The 26,550-nt window shown below is 46.2% G+C and overlaps 1 protein-coding gene across 1 annotated transcript in view; it reads left to right on the top strand.

Moving 5' to 3' along the window:
• dnah10 (dynein axonemal heavy chain 10) overlaps nucleotides 1-26,550 on the top strand; it is a 304,418-nt gene that overhangs the window by 204,142 nt on the left and 73,726 nt on the right. The window contains exons 46-55 of the mRNA XM_086011825.1: nucleotides 154-306; nucleotides 1,661-1,921; nucleotides 5,187-5,359; nucleotides 18,792-18,885; nucleotides 19,155-19,322; nucleotides 20,174-20,362; nucleotides 20,915-21,086; nucleotides 22,001-22,204; nucleotides 22,783-22,863; nucleotides 23,163-23,360. Coding sequence (XP_085867951.1) covers nucleotides 154-306; nucleotides 1,661-1,921; nucleotides 5,187-5,359; nucleotides 18,792-18,885; nucleotides 19,155-19,322; nucleotides 20,174-20,362; nucleotides 20,915-21,086; nucleotides 22,001-22,204; nucleotides 22,783-22,863; nucleotides 23,163-23,360 — 1,693 coding nt within the window. The remainder of the gene's footprint in view (nucleotides 1-153; nucleotides 307-1,660; nucleotides 1,922-5,186; nucleotides 5,360-18,791; nucleotides 18,886-19,154; nucleotides 19,323-20,173; nucleotides 20,363-20,914; nucleotides 21,087-22,000; nucleotides 22,205-22,782; nucleotides 22,864-23,162; nucleotides 23,361-26,550) is intronic.

Raw genomic sequence — 26,550 nt, 5'->3', positions numbered from 1 at the left:
ACAGCTCTTTCAAAGACCGGCACAGGCACCATGGGCTGAATGGCCTCCTTTTGTCCTGTAAGAGTCTATGATTCCTCCGAGCTCTCTCTCTAACTATTGCTCACTTCAGTTGACAGTTTAAGAAGTTTTAAATATGTTTGCTTGATCACTCAGCTGTTGTTGACTATCAACTTCTCATCTCGTACCACCTCAATGAATGTACAAAGAAACCTGGAGGCAAATGTCGAGAAACGTACCAAAGTTACCTACGGACCACCCATGGGAAAGCGTCTCTTAGTCTTCATTGATGACATGAACATGCCACGGGTAGGTGGGAGGCTTGTGTAATTTTTTAGTAATTAGGCAATGATAAGAGTATTGATTCTTTTTAAGGTACATTATCCCTTATACAATAGTACACTGATCACTGTATGTTGCATCCTAGGATGATGGGAGGCAGTAATAATGTACATTGAAAGTCACATAAATAGTGGGGAAATAACTGCAAAATGTTCAACAAGTGACTCCATTGTTTAGCCTTTAGTTTGTAGGCTGTTGTGACTCCCTGATTTCAATGTGCTCGGCAATGTCCTGAGTCTTTAATAACAGCCATTAAAAAAATAACATTAGTGTGGTTACCATGGGGATTTGAAGGAGGAGGCCCTCCTGTCATATTTACCAGATTCGCGGTCAGCTGCCACACTTGGTGCCACTATACAGCGAGGATGATCGACAGCTGGCAGGACAATACAAGGCATTTCCTCACACTGAAAGAAGCTGTAGGACCAATCGTTGTATTTCAATGGGGCTCTTCCACCTGCTGGGTTAACCCAGCCTCTGAATAGCATTCCCCTACTTTCCGTGGATAGCTAGAAAAGGAGAAAATCCTAGCTAGGCCAACAATCCACAGCTGGGCAGGCCATGAATGGAGGTCCAGAAGCACACGGGACAGCAAGTCTGCTGAGGAGCACAGGTGAAGGGAACAGGGCTGGTCCCCGGGCTGTATTATGAGTCCCAGTGTATCAGCGCAGGAATGGCAACAAGAAAAAGTTATCCATTGTTGACACAAAACGCGCTCCCCATTTCCAGGGAAAGGATCACTTCTGAAAACATTAAGACCAACAATGATGCAAACAGAAATCTCAGTCAACACATAGGGCCCTGAAGATGGACATTTACCTGAAACATTAGCTTGTATTTTCTCTTTACAGATTTGGACAGACCTTCTTGTGTACCTTCAGCAGTTTCTGTTTTGCTAACAGTTTGCAGGGAGCGGTCCTAAGCATTCTCTAAATTCAGATTATCTGTGTAAACTGCTGAAGTTTTCCTTTTGTCATGTGTGACACCATTAAAATCCTTTGCTGAAATTGTCATCACTCTCGTACAGCCGTTATATTTGCATGAGGAGCAAAACTAAAATAGTTAAAAGTAGTGGATCGAAAATCACGTGAGCTGTGAATTGACACACTGACCTCCCGTCATTCAAAATCCTGACTGGGAGCATGAAATTTACCCCTTCAACATTTAGAAAGGCTTCTAATAGAGTGTGACAAAGTGAAGCTGTTTCAATTTTATTATACATGTAAATAATTCAGCCTCGTGTCTGATTAGATGATTACCCTCCTAAAATCACTTCTTTTGTTTCAAGATTCAGTTGACTTTGTTAATTGTTGAAAACTAGGTCGATGAGTATGGTACACAGCAACCCATAGCCCTGCTGAAACTTCTCCTGGAGAAAGGTGGAATGTATGATCGTGCTAAGGAACTGAACTACAAGATCCTGAAAGACCTGGGCTTTATCGCTGCAATGGGAAAAGCAGGAGGAGGACGGAATGAAGTGGATCCGAGATTTATCTCACTCTTTTGTGTTTTCAACGTAACATTTCCAGCGGAGATATCACTCTTTTCAATTTATGCTTCAATTCTGAAAGGACACACCATGGTAATTATTGGAAAAAGGAAACCAATTCCTATACTTGCTCATTTTGGGAGAAAACCTTCTAATAATGAGTAATTTTCACCTCTATATTACAGCTTAATGATGAAAATCTTTTGCAGGAATTCAGTTCAGAAACTCAGATAAGTACTGGTTATAGGAGGCTCTCCTGATGGTTCTCGATGGAAACCAAACCATAGAGAGCAGGAAGGTCCCATGTTTGATCCCCGATTTGCCCTGGGTTAGCTGAGTTTAGGCTGGACAGTGATGGGCGTGCTCAACGTGACCTCTGTGACCAAGGTCAACTGCAAACCTGAATAAAATATTGGCCCAGAATTTTCTGGAGCGGGGCACCTCATGGCGTGCCCTGTTAGTTACCCTTGTTCCTGCACCCTTCAGCTCAACATTTTATGTTGCTGGAAGTGCGATCTGATAACGGCGCAGCGAGGGCATCTGGGACCTCGGTAAGCAACGGGACAAACAGCACATCTCCTTAACCAATGAAATTCAAAGATTAAGACATAAACAGAGGAAGGACTGAGAAGGAAGGCGAATTAGAGTGGGTGAATTCAGTGTCAAATCAGTAACAGAAAGGGAAATAAAGATTGGATTAAGAGAGAGAAAAAAGAGACAAAAAGGATATAAGGGATCAGCTACTTGTAAGGAGTCTTTCAGAAAGGAAATAGAGAGAGTACAACGCCAACATGTTCCCGTAAAGGTCTAGGGTAGGACCAACAAGCCCAGGGAACCCTGGATGTCAAGGGATATACAAGAATGGATTAGGAAAAAAAGGGAGGCTTTTGGCAGATACAAAGGACTAAAAACAGTGGAAGCCCTAGAGGAGTATAGAAAGTGCAGGGGGGTACTTAAAAAAGAAATTAGGAGAGCGAAGAGGGGGCATGAAAAAACACTGGCGGGAAAAATATAGGAAAATCCCAAGGTGTTTTATAAGTATATTAAGGGCAAGAGGATAACCAGGGAAAGAGTAGGGCCCATTAGGGACCAAAGTGGCAATCTGTGTGTAGAGCCGGAAGATGTAGGTGAGGTTTTAAATGAATATTTTGCATCTGTGTTCACTATGAAGAAGGACTATGTAGGCATAGAAATCAGGCAGGGGGGTTGTGATATACTTGAACAAATTAGTATTGAGAGGGAGGAGGTACTAGCGGTTTTAGCGGGCTTAAAGGTGGATAAATCCCCAGGCCCTGACGGGATGTATCCCAGGCTGCTGTGTGAGGCAAGGGAGGAGATTGCAGGGGCTTTGACACAAATTTTCAGAACCTCTATGGACACGGGAGGTGCCAGAGGACTGGAGAACAGCTAACGTAGTACCATTATTCAAGAAGGGTAGTAAGGATAAACCAGGGAATTACAGGCCAGTGAGCCTAACATCAGTGGTAGGGAAATTATTGGAAAAAATTCTGAGGGACAAAATTAGTCTCCACTTTTCCCCTTGGTGGAGGGGTCAATAACCAGGGGGCATAGTTTCAAGGTAAGGGGCAGGAGGTTTAGAGGGGATTTGAGGAAAAACTTTTTCACCCAGAGGGTGGTTGAAATCTGGAACTCTGCCTGAAAGGTTGGCAGAGGCAGGAACCCTCACAACATTCAAGAAGCATTTAGATGAGAACTTGAAACGCCATAACATACAAGGCTACGGACCAAGTGCTGTAAAATGAGATTAGAATAGACAGGGCTTGATGGCCGGTGCGGACACGATGGGCTGAAGGGCCTCTTTCTGTGCTGCATGACTCTATATTGGCCTTGGCCTTGGCGGGGGCGCAGGGCAGATTCACCAGAGTGATACCGGGCTGAAAGGGTTAAATTGAGGAAAAGCTGACAGACTAGGCTTGTATGCCTTGAGTTCAGAAGATTGAAGGGTATTTTGATCAAGGCGTTTCGAATGATACAAGGATTCAATAGGGTAGGTACGGAGGCCCTGATTTTACTGGTGGGGGTTGGGGTGGGGGCTGGTACGGTGCGGTGGAGAACCCGGGACAGTGAGACCCGGCCCATCATACTGCCTAGACCAAACCCAGCCGGTGAGCAGGAGTGGGGAGCAGGCTAGAGCCGAGGACCCGCGGGATCGGTCCTGGCCACTCGGATAAGTGGGGGTCGTGGTCTGGGTGTGATCGGATGGGTGGGGGTGCTGAGTGTCATCAGAGGAGGGGGATCTGGGTGTCATCGGGGGACAGGGTGCTAGATGTGATCGGGGAGAGGGGCAACCTCCTGGCCGAAAGGACAGCTAAAAACACAATTATAAACTTGCATGCCTGGGCCTCTTCCGGCCCACAATCCCCCACCCAGCAGGCCTGGTGTAATGGGGAAGCCATCGCTACTCACCCGGCAGGCCTGGTGTGATGGGGAAGCCATCGCTGCTCACCCGGCAGGCCTGGTGTGATGGGGAAGCCTTTGCTGCTCACCCAGCAGGCCTGGTGGGATGGGGAAGCTGTCGCTGCTCACCCGGCAGGCCTGGTGGGATGGGGAAGCCTTCGCTGCTCCCTCGCTCAGGCCTGGTGTGATGGGGAAGCCTTCACTGCTCCCTCGCTCAGGCCGCAGACTAAAATTGTCGTCCTCGGGCCCCGATCTACATATTTATAGAAGACCCGCCAGCTTGGGGCGACCATCCTGCTCGCCTGCTCCACAGAACGGGTGAACAACAGGACACGGCGGGAAGTCAGTGGGATCAGATGGGGAAGTCGCTCTCCTCATTTCCGCTGCCCCCCCCCCCCCCGGCTCAGTTTCCGCCGGGCGGGGGGGGGGGGGGTTGGTGGGTGCAGTTAAAATCGGCGCCAAAGAAACTATTCCCTCTGGTGGGGGAGCCCAGAACAAATGGGCATATTCTTAAATTTAGAGCCAGGCCATTTAGGTGATGTCAGGAAGCAGGTTTTCTCACAAAATGTAGTGGGAATCTGGAACTCTCTTCCCCCAAAAGGCTATGGATGCTGGGGGTCAGTTGGAGCTTTCAAGACTGAGATTGATCGATTTTTGCTGGGTAAGGGTATCATCAAGGGATATAGAGCAAAGGCAGGTAAATGGAGTTTAGATACAGATCAGCCATGATCTAATTGAAAGGCGGAACAGGCTTGAGGGGCTGAATGGCCTCCTGTTCCTGTGAGGTGCCCTGAGATATGACCATTTGTGTGATAATAAAGGCAGGGACCCATGTCGTACCACCTTCTCAACTGAACGAGGAAGCGTGGTAGCAGTGAGGAACAAAAAGAAAGAGGAGAGTAGTGCCGTGTTATTAAGATGATTGCTGTTTGTTGTGCAGACTTTCACTGAAGAACTTCAGGCCATCTGCATGAAGATGACAACAGCTACTCTACAGCTGTACAACTTGATTGTACTGGAGCTGCCTCCAACTCCTTCGAAATTTCACTACATCTTCAATCTGCGAGACCTGTCCCGGGTGTACAGCGGACTTGTCCTTGCAACTTCTGAGAGGTGAGATTAAATGGCTGTGTTTGTCTGATTTTATTTTAATTGAAGGATATTATCCTAGCTGTGATTGGCATGGGATCATTTAAGGAAAGAAGAACAAGCTTGCATTTCTATAGCGCCTTTCACATCCTCAGGACATCCCAAAGCATTTACACCCAACAAAATATTTCTAAAGTTTAGTTACTGTTGTAATGTAGGCAAAGACACAGCAAGATCCCACAAACAGCATTTAGATAAGTTACCAATCTGTTTGAATGGTGTTGGTTGAGGTATAAATGTTGGGCAGGGCGCCAGGAGAATCACCCTGCTCATTTTGGAATAATGTCATGGGATCCTTTACAGCCACCTAAAGGCCTCAGTTTAACATCTCAACCGAAAGACGACACCTCCGACAATGCAGCGCACCCTCAATACTGCGCCGAAGTGGCAGTCTAAGATATGTGCTGAAGTCTCTGGAGTGGAGATTTAACCCACGACCTTCTGACTCAGAGGCAAGAGTGCTACCCACTGAGCCACGGCTGGCACCAAATGTTTACATGCAGATTGCACCCTTTAAGCAGGGAGGGGAATATTGTACATGTATTCATTGGTCTATATAACAAACGACGTTTCTTCTAAGCTGCGCAGCCTGGGACCGGCTTTTTAAATGTGAAATTTCGCGCATGCACGACAGTTTGAAGAAGCTGTGCAGCCTGTTAAAGGGACCGTGCACCCAAAAAAAGGTTAGGGGGAACAACACCTGATAACAGCACTTCTTGTGTTTGTATACCATCAATAGTGTGACTGGTGTTGTGAACAAATGTTCATAGGAACATAAGAACATCAGAAATAGGAGCAAAAAATTGAGCTTTTGGAAATCAGCTCAGCACATTCAATTCCTGCTTGACTTCAATAAAAACACTCAGCACCATCTAATCGGATTCTGAGAGTGCAACTTACTGTCACTTTTGTGTCACTGTGAATTGGTTTCCACTAATGCAGACACTCCCATTAGTGCAGACACTCTCACTAAGGTTAGAGTTAGAGGTTTGGGGTTAGGATCAGGGTTGGGGTTAGGATTAGGCTTAGGGACTATGGTTAGGGTTTAGATTTGGCTAAAATAAGATTTTTACTGATTTCCTGTGATAAACTCACAGATTTTATGTAATTGTTGGATTCTGACTTTCGGAAAGATTGCTTCTCCTCGTCCTGGATCCCGAGGTCTGTGAGAATCGAGTTCGTGACATCCTCGGACATGTGGCCCTTTGAGGCATTTGAGAGTGTTTTGATTCCGTGTCATGTCTGCAACACTTGAGCTGTTGGGCCAGAGGAAAGTGAAGGTGTTTTTCAAAGGTCCATTGTGACTTTCGAATTATTGGCCTCGAGTATTGATACATCACCGATTGATATCCAGGAGACTCAATAAGAACATTGATAGCTTATAATGGAGATGGAACTAGAAGGAAAGAAAGTATGTTTGGAAATGAGTGTCTATTAAAGAGCTGTGGAATGATCAGAGGGTTGGGAACAATGACATAATCCTGATATTAATAGATTGAATGCACTGAGGACATTGATCACAATATACAGTTCCCAGCACATCCTGCAAAATTAAACTTTAGCATCAATTATTTCTTATTTCAGTCAGACAGTGGATCACACTGGTGGTGAAGTGTGAGTTTAAATATTAAGTATTTCTATTCACAAACACGGTACTATTCAGGTGTTTTGCTGCTAAAATATCTTGCCAATATTTTATACTTACGGAAATGTGGATTATATTGACCACACTTAGACCCTTTCACACCGCATTGTAGCGATGTTCAAAATAAGAACCCATTTTCTTCAAATTTACTCTGTTTTTTCCGTATGCCTTCTTAACCACCTTATCCACTTGGCCTGCTACCTTCAGGGATCTGTGGACCTGCACTCCAAGGTCCCTTTGTTCCTCTACACTTCTCAGTGTCCTACCATTTAATGTGTATTCCCTTGCCTTGTTAGCCCTCCCCAAATACATTACCTCACACTTCTCTGGATTGAATTTCATTTGCCACTGTTCTGCCCACCTGACCAGTTCATTGATATCTTCCTGCAGTCTACAGCTTTCTTCTTCATTATCAACCACACAGCCGATTTTAGTATCATCTGCAAACTTCTTAATCATACTTCCTACATTCAAATCTAAATCATTGATATATACCATAAAAAGTAAGGGACCTAGTACTGAGCCCTGCAGAACCCCACTGAAAACAGCCTTCCAGTCACAAAAACACCCATTAACCATTACCCTTTGTTTCCTGCCTCTGAGCCAATTTTGGATCCAACTTGCCAATTTGCCTTGGTTCCCATGGGCTTTTACTTTCATGACCAGTCTGCCATGTGGGACCTTATCAAAAGCTTTGCTAAAATCCATATACACTACATCAAACGCACTACCCTCATTGACCCTCATTGACCCTCCTTGTTACCTCAAAAAATTTAATCAAGTTAGTCAGACACGACCTTCCCTTTACAAATCCATACTGACTGTCCTTCATTAATCCGTGTCTTTCTAAATGAAGAACTTTTTCCAATAATTTTCCCACCACCGAGGTTAGGCTGACTGGCCTGTAATTACTCGGTCTATCCTTCTCTCCCTTTTTAAACAAGGGTACCACATTAGCAGTCCTCCGGAACCACACCTGAAGCCAGAGAGGATTGAAAGATGATGGTCAGGGCCTCTGCTATTTCCTCTTTTGCTTCGCTTAACAGCCTGGGATACATTTCATCCGGGCCTGGGGATTTATCCACTTTTAAAGCTGTTAACCCCCTTAATACTTCCTCTCTCACTATGTTTATTTCATCTAATATTTCACACTCCTCCTCCCCGATAGCAATGTCTGCTTCGCCCCTCTCCTTTGTGAAAACAGACACAAAAGGCTCGATGTTAACTCAGGCGCGCAGGGTGTTGTGTTATCCGAATTTCGTGTTCCCCACACGAATCTAAATGGATGTGGGAGATTGATGCAATTTTAACTCAGTTGGCCAATTGATTTCCAACGTGTGGGAAGCGTTTGCAAAGGGGTTTTTCATGACTGAAAGTCCCCTCCGATGACGTCATAATTGCTGCTGCATTTAAGGTCCACAGCAAGCCTTGCTTCTTCTTCAGGCTTCCAAGCTTCCTCCATTTGGTGTCAGAGGGACCTGCAGGAAAGATGACAAGCGGGAGGGCAAGAGCAGCTCCTCGCTTTGACGAGGCGGCACTGCAGGCATTGGTGGATGGGGCTAGGGCCAACAGGGAGGTCCTGTTCCCTTCATCAGGGAGGAAGAGGCCTCCCACTCAGACCAAGGCTGTGTGGATGCAGGTGGCTGAGGAGGTCAACTCCTTGGGAGTCACCCGCAGAACCTTGATACGGTGCAGGAAATGATTTCATGACCTTCAGCGCACTGGAAAAGTGAGTATGAATTTCCCATCACCCTCAATCTGATCCCCATTGCCTTTCCTCACCAGCACTCAGCTTTAGCAATCTCTTCCTCCACATCCCACTTGACACTCACATCCATGCACCCTTACCCATTCCCCCTCTCTCTATGCTCACATTCACATAGCTATTCCACCATGCAGCCCTCACACTCCCTATCACTCTGATGCTTTGAACACAACTGACAACATACAGGAAGGGCCCTTGGTCTTGCAGCCTCACTCCATCTTTGTCTCCTTCTAAGTATCTATGCTATGCAATCTCTACACTCACTCCTTCATTCTCACTCAACCTCCACTTGTCTCCCTCATTGCAGGAAAAGAGAGCTCACAACAAAAGAGAGCGAGCCAGGACAGGAGGAGGGCCACCCTCAATAGCCCACCTGACCCCATGGGAGGAGGCTGTCCTGGAAATCATGGGCATTGAGGATGATTCGCGCGTGGGGGACGGACAGACGGGTGCAACTCAGCAAGCTGGTGACAGAAAAGTTTCCCATCTCTTTGATACTGCATGAGTCGCTGATAATGATTGTGAAGCTGTAACAGATGCACTTATGAGCATCTGCAAAAAGCTATGTGCATGTAGCCTTTGCATCACATCTCTGACTCTTTCCATACTCCCCCACAGGACCATCACAAGCATCCGTCCCCCCTAGCCAGGAAGAAGAGGCTGAGCAGCCAGACTCCTCAGAGGAAGCTGCAACCTCTGAGGGTGCAGCGTCAGCAGAATTCAGCGCACCCAGCACCAGCGCAGACACTCGTACCTCGGTGGGACCTTTGGGACATAGAGTAGTGTTGTCACCTGGTGTATCACAGCTCACAAGTGAGCATCAGCAGATTGTGGAGACAGGGACAGCAGTGGAGAGTCCTAGTTGGAGGGTGCAGGACTCTGCCAGCTTGGCTCAGCAGCATGTCGACCCTCTGCCTCTGGGTCCATCCATAAGATCAGAGGTGATAGAACTCCAGGCACAGATGCAGGAGTCTCTGGCAGGTTTTGTCTCTAGGGTCGCTGTGAGTGTGGAGCGAATGGAGGAGTCCATAGCGAACATGAGCAGAGCCTTTGTGGAGTCATTGGCGCATGAACTCATCAACACGGAAAGGATGGCTACCTCCGTGGAAACGATTGCTACCTCCGTGGTAAGGCTGGCTACCGTACAGGAGAGGATGGCTATGGTAGAGGAGAGGAGGGCTACAGCCATGGAGTAGCTTAGTCGCCAGGGTATGGAAAACATGGTCATTGTTCAGAATAGAATGACATCTCTTGAGGAGCGATGGGCATCTATTGAACAGAGAAACCAGACCTTCATGGAAGTCCTTCTGAGTAGGACTGCCATTGCAGATACGGGTCCCCATGGCCCCCCTGATGTGCAGCAAGGTGCTCTCCAGCCACTTGCAGGCACGGAGGGGGACCTGACCCATGAGAGGGAGGTTGGTGGCAGACCTCAAGGAAGGGGGTGTTCTTCTCCAAGCACTCACACTTCCATGCCACTGCAGAGCCCTCGGTCAGAGCCCCACCGGAGTCCACACCCAAGTGAGATAGACGTCTCAACCCCTGCACAGCCGCAGGAGCAGCAGACTGTTGACGAGCCCTCACAGGCTCGCAACCCCAGAGGACGCCCGCCAAAGGTGTCGAGACAGGAGCAGCAGGAAAGTGAGCAAGGGGCCTCCACATCTGCTGAAGCCACAGGGGAACCACTACGTAGGAGCACGCGTAAGAGGACGATAAAGCACAAGTAGTCACTTGGGTGAAATTTGATGTATTGTTAGAAATAGCCATCAGATTAATAATGTTAATAAAAAATAAGAACATAAGAAATAGGAGCAGGAGTAGGCCAATCGGCCCCTCGAGCCTGCTCCGCCATTCAATAAGATCATGGCTGATCTGATCCTAACCGCCAATCTACTATCACAGAACCATCTCCTGAATCTAACAGAATTAGACACACGAAATAGGAGCAGGATCAGGCTACACGGCCCCTGGGCCCGCTCCGCTACCCACAGGGCCATGACCGATCCGAACCGAGACTCATGTCCAAATTCCTGCCCGCTCCCCGTAACCCTTAATTCCCTTTACTTCTAGGAAACTGTCTATTTCTGTTTTAAATTTATGTAATGATGTAGCTTCTACAGCTTTTTGGGGCAGCATATTCCATGGACCTACCACCCTCTGAGTGAAGTAGTTCCTCCTCATCTCAGTTTTGAAAGAGCAGCCCCTTATTCTAAGACTATGCCCCCTAGTTCTAGTTTCACCCATCATCGGGAACATCCTCCCCGCATCCACCCGATCCAACCCCTTCACAATCTTATATGTTTCAGTAAGATCGCCTCTCATTCTTCTGAACTCCAATGAGTAGAGTCCCAATCTACTCAACCTCTCCTCATATGTCCATCCCCTCATCCCCGGGATTAACCGAGTGAACCTTCTTTGTACTGACTCGCGAGCAAGTATGTCTTTTCTTAAGTATGGACACCAAAACTGTATGCAGTATTCCAGGTGCGGTCTCACCAATACCTTGTACAACTGAAGCAATACCTCCCTATTTTTATATTCTATCCCCCTAGCAATGAAAGCCAACATTCCATTGGCCTTCTTAATCACTTGCTGCACCTGCATACTAACCTTTTGAGTTTCGTGCACCAGGACCCCCAGATCCCTTTGTACTTCAGTACTTTCCAGTTTCTTGCTACTGATGGCTACTGCTGTAGTTGTGGCATGTGTCATTTCGCGAATGGGACATTCACATTGAGGGCTTAGGATTACTTGCAATTGTCAGTATGCTGGTCAACTAGCTAGGAATCCGCAGGGTCTTGGCCATTGTCGATGCTCAGGTAAGAAGCTGCGAGGCAAAAGTGTTTGATTGACTAGGCTAAGCAAATCTGGCCAGGATGAGTGCGTTCCTTGCATCCTGGGCAGCAATTTTCTCGCGTAATGCTGCCGCTGGTTGATGGGCCTCTGCAGGATGTTCGTTTTCGCCCGCCTCCTCCTCCTCATCTGAGGAGGATATGTGAGGAGCCACTTGGTCCTCAGGAATCTGCAAGCCACGACGCTGTGCCATGTTGTGAAGTGCACAGCAAACCACGATGATTCTGGAGACCCTGGCTGCTGAGTACTGCAGGGCTCCACCTGATCTATCCAGGCATCTGAAGCGCATCTTCAGCAAACCAATGGTTTGCTCGACAATGGATCTGGTGGAAATGTGGCTGGAGTTGTAGTGCTCCTCAGCTTCGTTGGTTGGCCTCCTCAACGGCGTCATCAGCCACGTCCTCGGGATAGCCCTTGTCTCCAAGTAGCCATCCGTTAAGTTGGTCTGGCGGCCTGAATAGCGGAGGCACACTAGACTGGCGCAGTATGAAGGAGTCATGGCAACTGCCAGGGTACATGGCACAAACATGCAAAATCTCCTCCTTGTGATCACACACCAGCTGAACATTGAGGGAGTGGAAGCCCTTGCGGTTGACAAAAATACCTGGATTGCGATGGGGCGCCCTAAGGGCCACATGTGTGCAGTCAACGACGCCCTGCACCCATGGAAAGCCTGCCAGATGAGCTAATCCAACCGCTTGTGCCGTGACACTTGCTCGATCCTTGGTGAAATGGATGTGATTGTGCGCGAGGGCAAAGAGGGCATCGGTTACCTGCGTGATGCAAGTGTGTGCGGCCGCCTGGGAGATGCCGCTGATGTCTGCTGCTGATCCCTGGAATGAGCCTAAGGCAAAAAAGTTGAGTGGTGGTGACTTTGACGGCCACTGGTAATGCTTGTCCACCTGGTCCTCTGGGCAGCAGGTCTTTCTGCAGCATTGCACAGATGTCAGTCACTACCTCTCGCGAAAGTTGGAGCCGCCTTTGGCACTGCTGCTCAGACATGTTGAGATAGCTGACCCTGTGTCTGTAGACCCTGTTTGGGGGCTATCTCCTGCGCCAACGGGCTTCCAGGCGCTGGCCCCTTCTGGCCTGTGCAGCTTCAGGTGGGTGAGCAGCAGCCTGGCGCTCCTGCTGCTGCTTTTGTTTCTGGTTCTGCTGCTGCCGCGGCTGGTGCTCGAGCTCCTCCAATGCCCAGATGGGAAGAAAATAAATGGCTCCCATGCTTCTGGTATATGCCTCCGTTGAGGAAGCGCTGAGTGAAGGTGGCGAGAGGGGTTTCCCAGGAGGCCACACTGGAGATGGGTGTGAGGCTCCAACCTTCCACAGGTGTGGTTAAGCCTTGTAAAAGTTGCCCCAGGCCTGAAATCACTAAGTCCTGCCACCTGCAAATGATGGCTGATCAAATCTCCTCTTTAATGGTTGACCTGATGTTGATAGTCAGCAATCCAATAATGAAGGTTTCACATTCGTGATTCCCACCAGGCGTGTTTTACGTGGGAAAAGGGTTAAAGTTGCAAGGGCCTGTTAAAATATGATTATAGAGGCCATTTAGTAGTAATTAAGGGCCTTAAAGACCAGTCCCGCCTGTTGGATGTGGGACGGAGTCGGGGTCATTAGACACGCCTGAGTTAAAATTGCTCGGAATCGGGAACCAGGCCCGGGGGGGGGGGTCCTGCCCGCCAGTTTTTGCGATTTTAACCCCCCCCCCCCGCACGCCTCCAAGCTCGACTCCATGGCTCAATGAAAATCGAGCCCAAAGTATTCATTAAGAACCCTACCGACGTCTCCCGCCTCCACACAGATTACCCTTATGATCTCTAATAGGCCCTACCCTTTCTTTAGTTATCCTCTTACTCTTAATATATTTATAAAACATCTTTGGGCTTTCCTTGATTTTATTTGCCAATAATTTTTCATGCTCTCTCTTTGCTTTCCTAATAATTCTTTTTCATTGCACTCCTGCACTTTCTGTACTCCTCTAAAGATTCTGCAGTATTTAGCCCTCGGTATCTGTCGTACGCCTCCCTTTTTTTCTTTATCCTACCCTGTATGTCCCTAGACATCCAGGGGGCTCCAGATTTGTTAGTCCCACCTTTTTTCTTTAAGGGCTCATATTTGGTCTGAACCCTCCGGATCTCCTCCTTGACTGCCTCCCACTGCTCTGACACCGATTTACCTTCAAGTAGCTGTTTCCAGTCCACTATGGCTAAATCCCCTTTGAGCTTACCAAAATTTGCTTTTCCCCAATTTAGAATTTTTATTCCTGGTCTATCCTTGTCTTTTTCCATAACTACCTTAAATCTAACTGAATTATGGTCACTAGCACCAAAATGCTCCCCCACTGATACGCCTTCTACCTGCCCAGCTTCATTCCCTAAAACGAAGTCCAGAACCGCCTCCTCCCTTGTTGGGCTAAAAAAAGTTCTCCTGGATGCATTTTAGGAATTCCGCACCCTCTATACCGTTCACACTAATTTTATCCCAGTTAATATTGGGGTAGTTGAAATCCCCTACTATTACTGCCCTATAGTTTTTGCACTTCTCAGAAATTTGTCTACATATTTGCTCTTCTATCTCCCTCTCACTGTTTGGGGGTCTGTAGTACATTCCCAGCAGTATGATCGCCCCTTTTTTGTTTTTCAATTCGACCCATATGGCCTCGTTTGATGATCCCTCCAACAACCGCGACCCCCCCTCCCTTTTTAACTCCCTCTCTATCCCGTCTGAAAACCCTGTAACCAGGAATGTTGAGCTGCCATACCTGCCCCTCTTTCAGCCAGGTCTCTGTAATAGCTATAATATCATGGTCCCAAGCATCATCTGCTTTGTTCACTATACTCCTTACATTGAAGTATGTACCATTTAGTACAGGGAAACCTCCTTGTTGACTGCTATCTAGCCCTTGATTCCTCTGTCCTTCCAATTTACTTTCTACGTTTTTGTTTTCCAATTCCAGTTTCTCTTCCCTCCCTACTGACTCTATTCTTAGGTTCCCATCCCCCTGCCCAAGCTAGTTTAAACCCTCCTCAACAGCACTAGCAAACCCTCCCGTGAAGATATTGGGCCCGTTCCTGTTGAGGTGCAACCCGTCTGGCTTGTAGAAGTCCCGCCTCCCCCAGAAACGGTTCCAATTCCCCAGGAATCTAAAGCCCTCCCTCCTACACCATCTCTCCAGCCATGCATTCATCTGCTCTATCTTCCTATTCCTGTACTCACTAGCACGTGGCACTGGTAGTAATCCGGAGATTACCACTTTTGAGGTCCTGCTTTTTAACCTCTTTCCTAGCTCCCTAAACTCTGCCTGCAGGACCTCATCCTTCTTTCTACCTATGTCGTTGGTACCCATATGGATCACGACCTCTGGCTGTTCACCCTCCCCCCCCACCCCCCCCGCCTCAGAATGTCCCACAGCCGTTCAGTGACATCCTTGACCCTGGAACCAGGGAGGCAACATACCATCCTGGAGTCACGTCTGCGGCCGCAGAAATGCCTGTCTGCTCCCCTAACTATTGAATCCCCTATCACTATTGCTCTCCCCACCCCCCCCCCCCTGCCCCTGTGCAGCTGAGCTTTCCATGGTGCTGTGGACTTGGCTCTGGCTGCACTCCCCAGAGGAACCATCGCCCTCACCAGTATTCGGTGAGCAAGATGGGCTCAGGGGACTCCTGCACTACCTGCCTGGTGGCCATCTTCTGTCTGACGGTCACCCATTCCCTCTCTGCCTGCACCCTCTTAAGCTCCGGGGTGACCACCTCCTGAAATGTGCTATCCACGCAGCTCTCAGCCTCGCGGATGCACAGCAGTGACTGCAGCCGCTGCTCAAGCTCCGTAACCCGGTGCTCGAGCTGCTGTAGCTGGCGACACTTCCCACATATGTGGTCGTCCAGACCACGGGATGTGTCCAGGACTTCCCACATGGCACAGGATGTGCACTCCACGGGTGTGAGCTGCCCTGCCATACCTCTAATTAACAGACTATTTACTAACCTAGCTGGAATAAACTTAAAAACTTTAAGAAAGCCAAGTAAAAACACTTACCAGATACTCACCAATCAGCTCCCTCTTTTTGAACGTTTAGTTTTTAATCCCGGCTCTTAACTTAAACCAATGCCCAAGATAACGAGAGAAATACTGACCAACCAATCACTTTCCTGTGACGTCACTCTTTGTTTTTGTTGTCAGGTCCGCTGCCTCCGCTCTCGGGCCTTGCTCTACCGCGCTCTTTATATCCTCAGGCTCCGCTCTCACTCCCCTTCAGGTCCGCTGACAGGTCCCTATAAACACAAACATTTCCCAATCTTTCACCATTTAAAAAATACTTTGCTTTTCTGTTTTTCCTACCGAAGTGGATAACTTCACATTTCTCCACATTATATTCCATTTGCCATGTTCTTGCCCACTCACTTAACCTGTCTATATCCCCTTGAAGCCTCCTTGCATACTCCTCACAACTTACATTCCCACCCGGCTTTGTATCATCGGCAGACTTGGATATATTACATTTGGCCCCCTGATCCAAATCATTGATGTGGATTGTGAATAGCTGAGGCCCAAGCACTGATCCTTGCGTTACCCCACTAGTTACAGCCTGCCAACCCGAAAATAACCCGTTTATTCCGACTCTCTGTTTTCTATCCATTAACCAATCCTCAATCCATGCTACTATATTATCCCCAATCCCATGAGCCCTAATTTTGTTCAATAACCTCGTGTGGCACCTTATCAAATGCCTTCTGAAAATCTAAATACAACACATCCACTGGTTCCCCCTTTATCTATTCCGCTAGTTACAACCTCAAAAAACCCTAACAAATTTGTCAAACACGATTTCCCTTTCATAAATCCGTGTTGACTCTGCCCAATCCTATTATTATTTTCTATGTGCCCTGTTACCACATCCTTAATAATAGATTCTAGCATTTTCCCTACTACTGATGTCAGGCTAACTGGTCTGTAGTTCCCCGTTTTCTCTCTCCTTTCTTACGTAGTTGGGTTACATTTTCTAACTTCCAATCTGCGGGAACCGTTCTAGAATCTATGGAATTTTGGAAAATGACAACCAATGCATCCACTATCTATATAGCCCACTCTCTCAAAACCCTAGGGTGTAGGCCATCAGGTCCAGGGGATTTATCAGCTTTCAGTCCCATTAATTTCTCCAGTACTTTTACTGATACTAATTTCTTTCAGTTCCTCATTCTCGCTAGAGTCTTTGTTCTCCACTATTTCCGGGAAGTTTTTTGCGCCTTCTTCCGTGAAGACAGGTACAAAATATTTGTTTAATTTCTCTGCCATTTCCTTATTCTCCATTATAATTTCTCCTTTCTCAGCCTGAGGGACCCACATTTACTTTCGCTGATCTTTTCCTTTTTATATAACTATAGAAGCTTTTACAATCTGTTTTTATGTTTCTCGCTAGTTTACTCTCATTCTATTTTCCCTTTCTTTATCCATTTCTTGGTCCTCCTTTGCTGAATTCTAAAATCCTCCCAATCCTCAGGCTTACTGCTCTTTCTGACAGCATTATAAGCCTCTTCCTTTGATCTAATACTATCTAACTTCTCGTGTTAGCCATGGTTGGACCACTTTTCCTGTGGGGTTTTTGTACCTTAAAGGAATGTATATTTGTTGTAAATTATGTATTAATTCTTTAAATGGCAGCCATTGCTTCTTTACCATCATACCTTTTAATGTATTTTCCCAATCTACCTTAGCCAACCCGCCCCTCATACCTACGTGGTTTGGTTTGTTTAGATTTAAAATCCTAGTTTTGGATTTAACTGAATCACTTTCAAACTCAATATAAAATTCTATCATATTGTGGTCACTCTTACCTAAAGGCCCCTTTACTATGAGGTTATTAATTAACCCATTGCACAATACTAGATCTAATATAGCCTGTTCCCTAGTTGGTTCCTCAACATACTGATCCTGAAAACTACCTTGTATACATTCCATGAATTTGTCCTCCACACTATTACTGCAAATTTGGTTTGCCCAGTCTATATATAGATTAAAGTCCCCCATGATTATTGTATTACCCTTGTTACATGCGCCTCTAATTTCCTGATTAATACTCTGCCCTACATTACAACTACTGTTTGGGGGCCTATAAACAACTCCCACCAATGTTTTCTGCCCCTTGCTGTTTCTTAGCTCCACCCAAACTGATTCTATTTCTTGATTTTCTGAGCTAAGATCATTTCTCTCTCCTGTCTTTCTCCCATCCTTTATTATCAGTGCTACCCCTCCTCCTTTTCCATTTTGCCTATCTCTTCGAAAAGTTAGGTATCCTGGAATATTTAGTTCCCAACCGTGGCCACATTGCAACCACGTCTTCCTAATGGCAATCAGATCAAACCTATTAATTTCAATCTGCTCTAATTTATTTTCTGTTTTTAGTTTCTGTACTTTTTTGCTTTGGAATTATTTTCCATTTTTGTTATTTCACCAATTGCATTGCACAAAACCTTTTTCCCTCTGCAAATGTTCCTCCCTGGTAACATTACAACAAAAGGTACAGTAGTATAGTGATTGGCACTGGACCAGCATCCCACGCTCCACTTTGCAGCCTGCTTCCTCCTTGCCTCAGCCCTGGCTCTGCACCCTCACTCCTGGACCGTGTGTCATTCTCACTTTCTCCCAGGCCTTCTCACTGCCTGAGCTCCAATCTGTCCCTCCCCTGTCTGACAGCACCATCTGCTGGGCAAAAAAATATAAAAACCCAGGGCAAGGCAAAGTCGACCTGACCCAGGGTGCGGGGACTGTCTGCAGATGACAGGTTAGAGATTAATTCCTTTTTCGGCCAGGTGTCTATATCATTCATTCTCCTTATTGAGGCTTCTCATTGTTTAAATCTCTGTGTTTTGGTCATTTTTAATCACTGTGGGATGTTTTTCTATGTTAAAGGTGTTAGATAGGTTCAGCCTCTCGAGCTTGCCTTTTGATCCTCGATACCCTTACCCAACAAAAATCTATCGCTCCTTGTCTTGAAAGCTCCAACTTTCCCCCAGCATCCACAGCTTTTTGGAGGAGCTAGTTGCTGATTTCTACTACCCTTCGTTTAAGATTGACCATTTGTTCACCTATTACTTGTACTCACAATTGCTCTCTTACTTCCAATATTCGCTAAGGTTTCAGACAGTTGCACAGATGGTCAGACTCTGGAGGAATGAATGTCTTCGAGTGTTCCACGACAGGCTCATTAATGAAGTGGACAAAAAGTTGGTTAGTATAAAAATCAACTGAGGGATCCGACAGTGCCATTATTTTGGGCGATAGAAATTTCTGCACCATTTTGTGGTAACCTTTTCCTCAATGTATTTTTGCAGGTCAACAATATCAAGTCAAAATACATTTAAAATTGCTCTATTTAAGCATATAAGAATATGATTTGTTAAGGAGAATTTGTGTCAAATATACCAAAAAAAATTGTGAAAACCTTTTTGCTTCCTCGATATACTTTTCCTTTAAGTTTTTTCTTTTTGTATTTTTAGGTTCAAGGCCATATCACAAAATTAATAGAGGAACATTTCCCAAGCGTATTGGAGCAAGCCATAAGGGATCCAATACTGTTTGGAGACTACCGAACTTTCATGCATGAGGGAGAGCCTCGTATATATGAAGATATTCAGGATTACGAGGCGGCTAAAGCTCTCTTCCAGGTACGGAGTAAAAGTTGACAAATTATTGCAAGAAGGTAAAGCCTAATTATGACTTGTCCATAAGGACCCATTTGTAATTTCCATTAGAGTTCAGAGTAATCCACTCCCTTTGAAAGATGTAGTAAAAAAACCCAACATGTTTGTAATTTATAGAGCAATAATATCCCACACATGCAGTACCCTGTGACAAAAATAAATAGGAATAGCCTGAGTGAGGGTCTACAAATCAGAGAAATATTTTATTGTACATTTCTCTGTTGCCTTTGATGTTAAGATTTCAATCAGTGCCACTCTGGCACTTGAGTTATTTTACTTTGAATTCAGCATCATTGCTCATTTTGACCATCTCTCTGTCTTACCTCTGCATCAGAAGTTGTGGGTTCAAGTCCCTCTCCAGAGACTTGAGCATGTTATTTGGGCTGACACTCTAGTGCAGTGCTGAGGGAGCGCTGCACTGTCTGCGGTCCTGTCTGCCTGCTCAGGGAGGGGCGTTGAAGATCCCGTGGCACTATTTGAAGAAGAGCAGGGAATTCTCCCGGCGTCCGAACCAACAGTTCTCCTTCACCAACACCACCAAAATCAGATTAACTGGTCATTGTGGGATCTTACTGTATGCAAAATGGCTGCTGCATTGGCTTGCATAACAACAGTGACTGTAGTTCCAAGTAATTCATTGTAACGATTTTGAGATGTTTCTGAGAAAAGTGATGAGTCGCTATATGAATGCAAGTATTTTTCTTTTATTTGAAAGCGAAAATGGTTCTATCTTAATCTGGCTCTGAGTTCACTGATAGAGTATTGCATTGAGATAAAAGAGGTTAATAAGTTAAATTTGATTTTTTGTTTAATAGGAAATTTTGGAAGAATACAATGAATTTAAGGCTCATGTGAAACTGGTGTTATTCGACGATGCACTGGAACACTTGACCCGTATTCATCGCATCATCAGGATGGACCGTGGCCACGCCCTTCTTGTCGGTGTTGGTGGATCAGGCAAGCAGTCCCTGACTAAACTGGCAGCATTCACCGCTAACTGCGAGGTAAGCGCCCATAAGAGAGGTGATCTCATTGAAACATAAGATTCTGAGGGGGATTGACAGGGTCGATGCTCAGAGGTTGTTTCCCCCGGCTGGAGAGTCTAGAACTGGGGGTCATAGTCTCAGGATAAGGGGTCGGCCTTTTATGACTGAGATGAGGAGGAATTTCTTCACTGAGGGTTGTGAATCTTTGGAATTCTATACCCCAAAGGGCTGTGGATGCTCAGTCGTTGAGTATATGCAAGGCTGAGAGCGATAGATTTTTAGACTCTAGGGGAATCGAGGGATATGGGGATTGGGTGGGAAAGTGGAGTTGAGGTCGATGATCAGCCATGATCTTATTGAATGGCGGAGCAGGCTCGAGGGACCGTGTGACCTACTTCTGTTCCTAATTCTTATGTTCCCTGCACAACACACAGCTCACCTTATAATAAATGTCACAAGGCTACAATTTATACGAAATGTTATACTATAAAGACTGAGTAAAGAATGAGCATATCTGCACAGAAGGCAGCACTGATGAACGCTGCACCATTTCTGTTTCGTTCACATCAGATTTTTGAGATTGTGCTGAGTCGCGGTTACGGAGAAATGAATTTGCGAGATGATTTGAAGGCCCTATATCTGAAACTGGGTATCGAGGACAAGCCGACAGTCTTTCTCTTTACGGATGCACATGTGGCAGAGGAAGGATTCCTGGAGCTGATAAATAACATGTTAACCTCAGGTACACTAAGAATAGCATTGACCAGCACATGCCTGTCAATCGACTCTTGCAGATTTTAACTACAGAAATGGCATTGCCGAAATCTCCCTTAACATAAAACCTTGAATGGCTAGGTTCAAATGGTTGGACTCATGTCGACATTAGCACGCTGGAGGAAATCTAATAACTTAATAAATTATGCTGTTGTTTCTGTTTCCTAAACATTAGCTAGAAATATTGATGGTTACATATCAGGCCTTGAATATAACAGTTCACGGTTGACATAGCCAGTTATGAATCTTAAGATATTGTATTGCTTTATTTTTGATTGTGCCAAAGCCATTTTCTGATAATGTTAAAGCAGTTAAAACAATTGTGGTTGTCTTAGTTGATCTGGTTGTGCACCAAGAATAGGTTCTTGGAGGAACTACAATCATCACCACCTCTGTTTTGTTACTTTCACACAAACTCCCGTACATCTGGGTGGACATTTAGTGATAACAGTGAGGCATCACCAAGTCTATTACAGATCAAACCAGGGACTACTATTCAAAAGAAAAGTTACAATGCAGAAAATTAATAAAAGATTATATTAAATGATAAAAATAGTCAAACTAGTTGAACAAAAATATGTTAAATCCTTGAACATTTTAGAAAATGGTTTCAGGAATTACCAATGTTCCTACAATTGTTTTAACTGCTTTAACAGAAAATGGTAGCAGAACTCTTCGGATGCTTGTTTCACAATTTTGGGGTTGAAATCTTGTTGAGTAATGGGGATACAACCAACGTACTGACTGCGGGGTCAGCTTGTGTAGCACTGGCGTAGGACTCTCACAGAGGCATCTGTGTTGGCTGGGCTGCTCTGAGCTGTGAAGGAGGCTACAGGGTGAAAACAAAATGATGGAATTTTGTTTTTAAATGTTCTTTTCCAGGCATAGTCCCAGCACTTTTTCCAGATGAGGAGAAGGAGACCATTTTGGGACAGATGAGAGATGAAGCTATGAAAGCTGGTACCAGTCCAGCCAAAGAGAGTATCTGGCAGTATTTTGTTAATAAGAGCGCCAGTAATCTGCACATTATACTGGGCATGTCACCTGTCGGTGATGTACTGCGGAGACGATGCAGAAACTTCCCAGGTCTGTGGAACTTGTTTGACTCCTTTGTCATGAGTGTGCGTTTTAACATGTATTTGAAGAACAGCTTTGTTACCCTTACCCAGCCTGGGCCTATTTGTGACTCCAGCCCCACACCAGCCTGGTTGGCCTTTAACTGCCGTCTGAAGTGGCTGAGCAAATCACTGAGTGCAGTTGTGACAAACTGCCAGCGGTTCAGAAAGAACCAGGGACGGGCAATAAATGCCGGCCTTGCCAGTGATGTCCACATCCCAAGAATGGATTAAAAAAAAAGAGAGCTAACAAAAGATGTTTGGGTCCCTTTGAAGTATGAAAACACTGACTGTTCAAATTCGAGACTGCGCTTTTTGGCGCTCGAAATGATTTCTTCTGTTTGCAGCGAGATATTTTTGTAGTATTGTTGCCATTCCATTTCATATTTATTAAATGGCTCAAAAATGGTAACAGCTGAATTTTCAGTTTATTAACACCGTAAGAAGTTTTACTGTGCAAGAATATACAACGACTGTCTGTTAGCCATCTGGCCTGTTCTGAAATGAAAATGTCCAGTTCTCTGACTGAAAAAGACTTCTGTGTTCCAGGTCTGGTGAATAACACTGGAATCGACTGGTTTTTACCGTGGCCTCCCCAGGCTCTGCTCGCTGTTGCACAGTCATTCTTGGGTGAGGAAGAAACACTTTCCTAACTGGCCTAATGGCACACGCTGTTTCCTCTGCATAAAACCACAAGATTCTTAAGTCAGCGCAACATTCAAGAAGGATATCACCTTGTGTGTGTGTGCAATGTTAGCTAAATAAATACATGTTTTTGAAACATACAGATAGGTAGCACACTGAAAGATTTGTACAAGAACATTTTGCATCACTATCCTTTGCAATACTAAGCCGAACTGTTAAAAGAGGAGAAACAGCATGGGATGGATCTACACTGAGACACATTTAACTGTCATTTTCCATTACAGGAAAGAATCGAATGATTCCTACTGGACAGTTTGAGAACGTGATAGACCATGTGGTTATGGTGCATGGCTCTGTGGAAAAGTTCAGTCTGACATTCCTGCAGAAGCTAAGGCGCAGAAACTATGTCACTCCAAAAAACTACCTGGACTTCATCAATACATACGCTCGATTACTAGATGAGAAAGATCAATTCATTTTGGGTAGGAGCATATCTTTTGACAAAGAAAACACTTAAACCAGAAGTTTGAAAAAGTATGTTTATTGAGAAAACAATGAATTATTTTTAAACCATTTACAACCAGCCTAATATTTGCCCTTAACTATAAACTTCTTATCAAAATGTTAGCATTTGATTAATTGTGCTGATATTTAATGAACCTACAGGGAAAATATAAATTCCATATAGTGCCTGCCACAGCACCTTTAACGCAGAAAAATATCCCGAGGCACAATCAGATAAAAATGGACACGGAGCCAAAGAAGATCATAGAATCATAGAAATTTACGGCACAGAAGGAGGCCATTCGGCTCATCGTGTCTGTGCCGGCCGAAAAAGAGCTCTCCACCCTAATCCCACTTTCCAGCTCTTGGTCAGTAGCCTTGAAGGCTACAGTACTTTAAGTGCATATCCAAGTACTTTTTAAATGCGGCGAGATATCAGAAGGGGTGACCAAAAGCTTGGTTAAAGAGGTGGATTTTAAGGAAGGCCTTAAAGGAGGCAATGGTAGTGGACAGACAGAGAGATTTGGGGAGGGAATTCCAGAGTGTAGGGCCTAGACAGCTGAAGGTCTGGGTGTCAGTGGTGTGGCGAAGTGGGGAGGGAAGATGCACAAGGGACCAGATGCTCTGGCTACAATTGGATAGGTAAGAGGAGAACCAAGTTCTGTTGGGGTGGGGGCGTTGTAGGGCCGGCTGATGTTAGAGATAGAGACAGGCGAGGCTATAAAGATTTTTAAGCATGAAGATGTGGGTACGGAGTTTGTGGCGGGAGTCGAAGACGATGGCTTTGGTCTTCCCAATGTTTAACTGGAGGAAATTACAGCTCATCCAAGACTGGATATCAGAGAAGCAGTCTGACAACACAGGCAACCGAGGGGTCAGGAGAGGTAAGAAGAGACACAGCCGGGTGTCGTCGGCATACACGTGAAAGCTGACCCCATTTCAGCAGCTGATGTCACCAAGGGGCTGCATGTAGATGAGGAAGAGGAGGGGGCCAAGGGTAGGCCTTGGGGGACTCCAGAAGTAATGGTGCAGGGCTGGTAAGAGAAGCCATTGCTGGAGATGCTTTGGCTACAATTCAAATCAAATCAAATCAACTTTTATTGTCATTGTTAGTGCACAAGTGCAGTACAACGAAATGTAGGCTTGCGGCTCCCGAGAGTGTACAATTTGGATTAGGACACTTAAACATTTCAACATACATTTGTACATATATATTAGCATAAATATGACCATAATAAAGTGCATCGGCAGATGTGCAGGCTTTAGTGTTTATTTGTGGAGTTCAGTAGGATGACAGCCCTGGGAAAGAAGCTGTTCCTAAATCTGGTCGTACGGGTGCGAATGCATCTGTAGCGTCTTCCAGATGGTAGGAGGGCGAACAGACTGTGGCTGGGGTGGGTAGGGTCTTTGATGATGGACCGTGCCCTCCGTAGGCAGCGTTTCTGATATATATGTTCTATGGTCGGTAGCCGGGTGCCGGTAATGCGTTGGGCAGTTTTGACTACCCGCTGCAGGGCTTTCCGGTCATGGGAGCTACAGCTGCCGTACCATACCGTGATACAGTTTGTCAGGATGCTCTCTATAGTGCAGCGGTAGAAGTTAGAGAGGATCAGGGGTGACAGATTACATCCCTTCAGCCTCCTCAAGAAATATAGGCGCTGCTGGACCTTCTTCACCAGAGAGGAGGTGTTGAGGGACCAGGAGAGGTCTTCCGTGATGTGGACTCCGAGGAACTTAAAGCTGGCCACCCTTTCCACCTCCGCCCCATTGATGTGGATGGGGGTGTGACTTCCGCCTTTGGACTTCCTGAAGTCCACGATTATTTCCTTTGTTTTCTTGGTGTTAAGGGCCAGGTTGTTGTCGGCGCACCACTTCACGAGATGCTGGATCTCCTTCCTGTAGGCTGACTCATCGTTGTTGGTGATCTGGCCTACTACCGCGGTGTCATCTGCAAACTTGATGATGGTGTTGGAACCATTAACAGCCACACAGTCGTGGGTGAAGAGGGAGTAGAGGAGGGGGCTCAGCACACATCCTTGTGGGGCCCCCGTGTTCAGGGTCAGGGGAGGGGAGGTGTGGTTACCTAATTTGACAGACTGGGGTCTGTTTGTTAGGAAGTCCAGGGTCCAGTTGCAGAGGGAAGTGTTCAGGCCAAGAGTTTGGAGTTTGGTGGCCAGCTTGTTGGGGACGATAGTGTTGAATGCTGAGCTGTAGTCTATAAACAACATTCTGATGTAGGTCTCCTTACCATCTAGGTGATTCAGTGCCGAGTGTAGAGCAGTTGTGATTGCATCCTCCGTTGATCTGTTTGCCCGATAGGCAAACTAGTGTTGGTCAAGGGAGGCAGGAACACTGGCTTTGATGTGGGCTAAGACCAGTCTCTCGAAACACTTCATTATGATGGGTGTGAGTGCGACAGGTCGATAGTCGTTCAGACACGTCACAGCCGCTTGTTTAGGCACAGGAATGATGGTGGTGGTCTTGAAGCATGTAGGGACTACTGCCTGGGCCAATGACAGGTTGAAGATGGCGGTGAAGACATCAGCCAGCTGATCAGCACATTCCTTGAGTACCCGTCCAGGGATGCTATCCGGTCCAGTAACCTTTCGTGTGTTCACTCTGCGTAGAGCGCCCCTTACGTCGGAGGTCGACAGAGTGAGCACCTGGTCTTCCGGGGGTGGCAAGGCTTTGGTAGCCGGCTCCTTGTTGTCCCTGTCGAAGCGAGCGTAGAAGTTGTTAAGCTCCTCCGGAAGGGAGGCGTCGCTGACCGGGGGACTGGTGTTTTTGCCCTTGTAGTCGGTGATGGACTGGATGCCTTGCCACATGCGCCGGGGGTCCGAGTTGTTGCGGAAGTGATCCTCTATCCGCAGTGTCTGTTTCCATTTGGCAGTCCTGATACCCTTTTTTAGGTTGGTCCTAGCTGCTCTGTAAGCCGCCGCGTCACCAGATTTAAATGCTGCGTCGTGTGCTTTCAACAGTGAGCGGACCTCTCCGTTCATCCAGGGTTTCTGGTTGGGGTATGACCTGATATTTTTATGGGTCGTGACGACCTCGACGCAGCTGTTGATGTAGAATAGCACTGTGGATGCGTATTCCTCGATGTCATTGTGGGCAAACATGCCCCAATCAGTGCGTTCGAAGCAATCCTGAAGCTCCGATACTGCCCCC

Source organism: Somniosus microcephalus, chromosome 19 (assembly GCF_052327205.1).
Source record: "Somniosus microcephalus isolate GS21.2 chromosome 19, FLI_Smic_1.0, whole genome shotgun sequence".
Lineage (NCBI taxonomy): Eukaryota > Metazoa > Chordata > Chondrichthyes > Squaliformes > Somniosidae > Somniosus > Somniosus microcephalus.
This window is presented reverse-complemented; position numbering and strand designations above follow the sequence as displayed.